At 32.9% G+C, this 7700-nt stretch overlaps 1 protein-coding gene across 1 annotated transcript; it reads right to left on the bottom strand.

Moving 5' to 3' along the window:
- Positions 1-4460: 4460 nt before the first annotated feature.
- LOC139843481 (protein HOTHEAD-like) lies at positions 4461-7331 on the bottom strand. Its single transcript, XM_071833565.1, has 4 exons — positions 6674-7331; positions 6028-6413; positions 4953-5419; positions 4461-4596 (listed from the first exon to the last, which is right to left on the bottom strand). The coding sequence occupies exons 1-4, from the start codon at positions 7293-7295 to the stop codon at positions 4545-4547; spliced, it is 1527 nt and encodes a 508-aa protein (XP_071689666.1). The 5' UTR covers positions 7296-7331; the 3' UTR covers positions 4461-4544.
- Positions 7332-7700: the final 369 nt, after the last annotated feature.

The following is a 7700-nucleotide window of genomic DNA, read 5'->3' as shown; positions in this document are numbered from 1 at the left end:
GTTCGCCTTTTCATGATATTGTTAGTCTCTTCTTGCTCGTTAGCAAAACAAAAAGCATCATGAAGGGTTTTGGGTTTAAACATGCTAACAAGTAACACCCTTTTTAATTTCTGGTTGTAACCCCAAATGAATGAGGTAGTGATATATCCACTTGTAAATTTGATAAATCCACTCATTATTTTGCATAAGTTACTTGTACTGTACAAACACTGAAGCATAATATAAGTGGGTATATCAAAATTAAAAGTGGAAACTGATGAATATCTTTCAACAGATTAAGAAATGGATCATAATACATCTTGAACGGTACCATTTTGCTTATACTTCCATAATGCTGACATTTCATCAAACATGTTATGTGCAAATTTCTTATTCTCAATTTTGTCTACACCATTTCTATCATTTACTTCCAATTTAGCAACAAAATTTGAACTACGTTCTAAATCATTGAAAACATAACTTGAACAATGTAAATTTCGATTCTTACCTTGTTCTTCTCTTAGACTTTGTACTTCACTAATTGAGAAATATTGATTGTTTGCAAACACATTCAATTTTGTGGTCAGTTGACTCAGTTCTTTGGTCATATCCTTGATAGAATCACGAAGTTGTTAAAAATATTGTTTGATAGAGTGTGCTTGTGACCTATTTGAGAAATTCATGGAAATAGAAGAAAGATCTGAACATGTTACAGTTCTTAATGAAGTTAAATGATGAGTATGAGTTATTTAAAAAAATTTAGCTATGGATTCTCTACCTAATGTCTACATGGTTTATTATGTGGTTCAACAATTTGAAAAACAAAAGCAAGTGACCAACCATGTTGCTGATCACACTCCTTTGTTTGTTAATATTAATCAAAATAAGCCGCATGAAAAAGGGGTGAGACCTTTTACTTTGATGGTGATGAAGATACCATTATTGATCAATGTTTTGAGATATTTGGGTACCCTTATTGGTATACGGGTAAAGGAACAGGAAAGGAAACAAAATTGCTTCTCATATACAACTAATGAACAAGTTTAGTAAAAACCTACCTATTAGTAAAAAAGTTTATACCCATCTTGACCCGATTACTGTAATACCCTCAAAATGTGGCTTTACGTGCTGTATTACCAGAGGCCAAAGTCTGATCGATGCAAGCTATATGCAACGTTTTTCAAAGTAATAGTGGCATTTTATTCAAAAACCAAGCGTTTACAATACTTAAAGAAAACCAACAAAGTACTAATCAAAACCAAATGTATTTAAAATGAAAAGACATAATGCCACTATCAAAGTTTAAACAAATCTTCATTTCCAAATGCATGACCTCTACTGCCTTACTTGCTAGAGCAGAAGCATTCTCTAATTACCTGAGAATAAACATGTAAAAACGTCAACACAAAGGTTGAGTGAATCATAGGTTTAAGTAGTATAAAGTGTAGAGTATAGAACACAAGATTTCGTTTGCATACTCGCAAGCACCTTAAAAACTTAAAAAGATTCTATAAGTTTGAGCACCCGGTAACTAAGCCTTAACGTTCGTTTAGTATCCCTGTTGTTATGTACACCTAACCAAAATGTACCACCTCAAATAGTATACGTCCGTTAAGTTTAGGTTAGTTTCTAACCCGGACAGACGGGGATGTCAAGCCCTATGGATCCATATACACCTATTCGCTCCCACCAGTTCCTAAACTGGTAGTTACTAGTTACCAAAGCTAAGGGATTTTCGGTTATAACTCAGCATAGAATGTAAGTTTAGTACTTGTGTCTACTTGTAAAACAGAAAAAGACAGGTATTCTCACCCCGAAAGCAGTTTATAAAATAGTTAAAAAGTTGGGGCTATGACTCACCTTATGAGCGAAGTAAACAGTATGATAGTAAATAGCAGCGGTAGTCCAAAGTTGTCAACCTATCATCATTAGGTTTAAGTTAGTTGGATCATCATGGTCATCATCATCATCATTATAGTTATGTGTTTGATATATATGTTCATATATATTATCGATGTTCCTTTTAAAAGTTTTCAATGTTAACCATTCCTACAGTTTAGATGTTGCATAACTCAAATGATCCTCATTGCTATCAAATAAGTCAATGGACAGCCAGATGTAACCGGGGGCCAGGACTCTTGATCCGACTTTAAGTTGTGACATTCGAGATCCACAACCATATCCCAAATTAGCAACCTAGACACCATCCATGACTGTAAGTAGCGGTGAGTCTCGTGATAGTTATACGTTATCTGTTTGTGATTTTTAATTCCACGTATGTTCTAGTGAGTATAGGAATACATCACTTATTTATTTTCGTTTTCGATATATATCATATATTATATTACTTTTTAATAATATTTAAGTCACATTATAATTTCTTTACATTATTTCTTTCCATATATATATTTACACACATACACATATACTTCTAATTATGTAGTACGTATATATGTATCTACATTTATACATGCGTGCACTCATGTATTCATGTATATCTACATATACGCATGAACATAATCTTTCATATATATCTATATGTTTCATATATACCATATCCATATTTTATCAAATCTTTATCAACATAATACAATAATATCCATATTCAATCATATTCGTTATAATGTAAGTATTATCTTTAAAGTTTAATTCATAACTTATACTTAATAATATTAACTTCATAATATTATTATGTTCATTACCATTAACTTCTCATCACAAATCATTATCACTTAATAATTCAATAATGTCTTCTAAATAATCTTCCTACTTTCCATGATAATATTCATAATGATACAATTTTATTCATACATTTAAAAATCTTAATACTTTCATTCATTACCATTCAAGTATTTTCTTTGAAGTTCATGTCTTCTACAAAATTTAGATCCATAAAGTTTATTCATGTTCATAGCTATCATAGTTAATATTCATACTTATCATCTTTATATTATCCATATCATATTCATACATATTCATAATCTTCATAATATTTTTATTAATATGCATATTAATACTTGTAAATTCTATATATATTCATCACAACATATATATAATCATAACTTATATTATTAACCATCTTCATGTGTTTATAGACATATATCTCCTATTCATGTTCATAATCAACACTAACAATATAAGAATTAAAAAGTATAATTAGTTTGTAGTTTTTTTTAGGGATACCTTAAGTGTATTAGAGCAAGGAAAAGTGATGATTGCTGATGGTTGAGGGGAGGCCGAACAGCAGCAAAACAGGAAGCAAGACTGCAGCAAAATTCGAGCCTTTTCGAGGGTGTTTGGGTCACGGACAGCAGCAACCAAAAACGCAGCAGCAGGAAGCTATTTAGGGGCTATTTTGAGGGCGCAGGAACAGCAAAAAGAGTGGTGTTTGATGGCATTTTACAGCAGCAAAAAACCTGCTGCAATTGGTGGCGGTTTGGTGGTCGAATTCGGCAGCAAAGGCTGCGGTTTTGGGGTTGTCGTGGGCTGCAAACACAGCAGCAAAAGTGGTGGATGAGGGCTGCCAAAAACAGCAGACCTGCAGTGGTGATGAGGGCGGTTTGGGGTGGCGAAGGGTGGTGGTGATGGTTCGGTTGGGGTGGCCGAAAATAGGGAGTGGGGTGGGGATGTTGTGAGCCGAAAATCACAAGGAGGAAGGGAGTGTTTGGTGTGTTTTGGGTATTGAATTGTGAATGAGAAAAAGAGAAGCTAGGAGTCCCTTTTATAATGCAAGTGTTTAGAGTTAGACTACAATTCAAGTTGCTCAAAGATTATTCTAGAGATTTAGTGTTAGGATTAGATTACAATTAGTTTAAGTTTAGGATTAGGCTTTATCTCATTTGATTTAGATTAGGATTAGTAGTTTAAAATTGGAACTAGATTAGGATTCCTTTTTATATTTATCTTTTAAATGTAATTTATTTATTTATTATTTATTTATTATTTTAGCCGATATATATATATATATATATATATATATATATATATATATATATATATATATATATATATATATATATATATATATATAAATTTTTACTAACTTAATTAATGTGCATTTTAGTCCCTGCACATTTTATTCGCGTTAGTCCTTCGTTAAATTTTATTGATGATGACGAGCCATGATCGTTAGTTTAGGTAACCTCGTTACCCATTTTGTTACTTTCAATAGTTTTGGGTTTTCTAACCGGGTTCGTTTGTTTTAGACAACCTAAGTTTCAAGTTTACTCATATATAATATTCGAAAAAGTTGGGGTGTTATAGTTACTGACTTAAATTCCGACTCCGTAAACTTTAATTGCAAATCCTAACTTCAAATTAAGTTTAGCGTACAGAATGTGATATCACATTGTTTGGTATAAGAATCTGCAAAACAGGTTTATTTTACTACTTTTTTAAACTCACCCCAAAACAAGTCATATTTTATTCATTTTGGATATAAATCAGGACATGTGAAATGAGAAGAAAAAAAAAAAGACTTGTGCAGATACAATTATTCTCCAACAACAATGAAGAGAACTACATATGTTATAAAACATCAAGAATGTCTATCATCAAACTTTATTCTACGACTTGCCCGATGCCAGTCTTTGTTCAAGTATGGTAACTCCCATATACCTGCAAATAAATAAAATCCAAATCTGCGTTATAACAAGTTATGATCGACGACATTAGCGCACATTCTTGTTTCTAAGATATAATATAACAACAATACTCATTCCGAAGTGTACGGGGTATATGAGGAGGTATGATGTAGTCAGTCATTCTTTAACCTTAGGAGAAAGACACGTTTCTCTACCTTTAGGTTAAGAAAGTCATCCCTCATCCCGAATGTAAAGAGACTACTTGGTTTTTAAGAAGATAAACGTTATCGACATCGAATTCTCTCATTTGTCAACCACACACGCGTTAGTTGGAAAATATTTGTAAAAATTCACGCTAATATAAAATGTCAAGATTTGAAAAGGAGGTACCTTCCGAGCATTAATACGCTTGCTTGAGGATTAGTTCCCGGAGAATTTAGTATAGTTGACCCATCAATAACTCGTAGACGATCCACACCTTTAACCTTATATTCATCATCAACGACATCACCCATACGACAACCACCATGATAATGCCATAAAGTCCTTACAGTGTCCTTGCAATATTGCTCTAAGGTTGAAAATGAATTAGGATGTGGAATCAAGTTAACGGGTAATTTCATGTTTAGATCAAGAATATATTTGACTGTCATATTGGCGTACTTGTAGCTCGAATATGCTTTTGATTCAACTGCTTTTAGGATTGTTTTAATCCCGTTAACGCATTTTTGTAAATCTGTGGGTTCCTTGAAGTAGTTGAATGTTACTGATGGGTTGTCGGTTGGATCGAGGTTTGTAATCTTTAGCTCACCCTTAGATTTTGGTCCGTTGATTTTCTCAAATATAAATCCTCCCATCTGCCAACAAAACAGATAATACAGTTAAGTCAGTTTAATTAGATTTACCATAAGTCATTAAACTGATTGTTTTGTTACTGTAAGTCTATACATATAATATATAACAATTCACATTTCCAAGCATCTGACCCATTTATAAAGTAAATTTGATGAGACTTTCTATGCCTAATCTTTATTTTGATTGGTTTCAAGCAACAGAAGGGATGGGCCATACAAAGTTTCATTAATTATTAGAGTTCATATTAAATATTTGAGTCAACATCTTTGAAGAATATTTTGAAATTTGTCAAGTCTTAATGATAAACTTATTGGCTTAATTTTGTAAAAAAAGAATAAATCTTTGAAGAAAGCAGTTTACTTGGAGTATTTATCCTTTCTTAAAAGCTTGTGCAGTTTTTTTTTTTTTTTTTTTTTTTTTTTTTTCTAAAGGCAAACTCACACACACCACTATACAAAATTATCAATGAAATATATATATAAATTGTTCTAAGCAAAACTCGAACCCGCAAATGGTCCTTTAGTTAAAAGTTCAACACTAAACAATTTTCAAATTTGTAAGTGGTTAAAAGTTTATCCCATTAAAACAAAAGTGCAAGTTATGGAATTACCTGTGGGGAAAATCCCTGATATGCTGATGGGTTTGCAAAGATAAAATTAACTCCACCCGCTTCTTCAATGTAGCTCCTGAATCGGGTTATACCAACAACTTGCAGCGGAGTTGGCTCAACTGCAATAGGCGATGGGACGAAGATTGAGTTCATAGGGTTATCTGCCATGCCTTTACCAACAAACGGTTGCTGATGCACGACTTTAATATTTTGCGCATCAAGTTGTTCTTTCGGACCTATACCACTTAACATCAAAAGTTGTGGGCTACCAAGAGCACCAGCAGATAATATGATTTCATTTTTCTCTCCCTTTTTCAAGTATGCAATATGCTTATTCCCTAATGAATCTGTAAAAATTACTCCATAAGCCAATGGCCTTGATTTGCCTGTTAAAGAATCACAATTAGTCCATAGAAAATTAAAATAATTAATATATTGGCATATATTGGCATACATACAAATGGTTATGATATTTACACCATCAATTTTGATAAATACACTAGAGTTGTATATTATTGTTTATACAATTATATGTACAGTTGAACCTGGTTAAATATCAATTGTGATTAGATACACCAAAATTATGCATTTTTATCTATCAAATGTAATGTGTGTCTATCATTATCAGTAACAAAATTGTACACACCTTTAGTCTTGAATAAGATTTTGTGAACAGTTGCATGAAGAAGAACAGATAGTCCGTTGGGGTTCGCATTCTGTAACAAATCTGCAGCTGTATGTCGTGTCCCATTTGGATCAAAAATCGTACCACCTATTTTAGCACCAATTTTATGATAATAAGTAAAGCCATTGTCTACTAAGCCTGCTTCGATTAATGCAGATTTAAAAACAGACTGCCACTTTTGTATAACCGGCTTAAAAACCATAACTTTTTCTGTCCATTCATAAGACTTTTGGACCAAATCTTCGTCTACCAATCTAGCTTCCACGTTAAAATTTGGTTCACCACGCGAGTAAAAACCAGCGTTAATACAAGTACCTCCACCTAAAACTCGTGCACGTGCATTTATAACACCATCTGAAATAAACTGTTGAGAGGGAGAATTTGGTGACGAATCTAAAAAGTAGGAACCGAAATTGTATACACTTGAAATGTTGGTATTTCCATAAGGTGAGCCACCGCGTTCAAGTAATAAAACCGAGTATTTTTCTGATAATGTAGTGGCTAATGGGATCCCGGCTGTGCCTCCACCTATGACGATATAGTCATAGAAGGAAACCTTGGCAGCCTTTGTTGCTTCATGCATGAACGAATAGTTCGGATCTGTAATAAGATAGAGCAAACCATTAATAAGGGTGATGTTCCGTCTACAACCAATATATATCGATATATAACCAAACATACTTTGAAGTGTTGTACTATACAACATTATAAAGCAAATCATGCGGAACACATTCGTTTCATGCATTAATAACACTAGGCTTAACATTTACAGAACAAGTTAAATAAAATTTAACTTACAGTTTTCAGCAAGACTTAACTCGTGGAAAAAGAGAATCGTTACGAGTGTAGATATGAGCAGTCGAGGACTCACATACGCCATATGCGAGCCTTATCGACTACTATAATTTAGTTATCGATTTATATATCTATTAAGAAGTTAAGACCTTCTTTTATATGCTATTCTGTGGAGTATAGTATAATTTACAGG

This window comes from Rutidosis leptorrhynchoides, chromosome 4, assembly GCF_046630445.1.
Source record: "Rutidosis leptorrhynchoides isolate AG116_Rl617_1_P2 chromosome 4, CSIRO_AGI_Rlap_v1, whole genome shotgun sequence".
Lineage (NCBI taxonomy): Eukaryota > Viridiplantae > Streptophyta > Magnoliopsida > Asterales > Asteraceae > Rutidosis > Rutidosis leptorrhynchoides.
Note: the sequence above shows the minus strand (reverse complement) of the source record. Positions and strands in the feature narration are given on the sequence as shown.

Excerpts from the sequence above, each read along its gene's own strand:
- LOC139843481 (XM_071833565.1), bottom strand. The coding sequence starts at position 7,295 with ATGCATGAAGCAACAAAGGCTGCCAAGGTTTCCTTCTATGACTATATC. Across the intron at positions 6,414-6,673 it reads AATCTTATTCAAGACTAAAG|GCAAATCAAGGCCATTGGCT; the intron begins GTGTGTACAATT and ends ATTCTTTAACAG. Across the intron at positions 5,420-6,027 it reads ATCAGGGATTTTCCCCACAG|ATGGGAGGATTTATATTTGA; the intron begins GTAATTCCATAA and ends TTTTGTTGGCAG.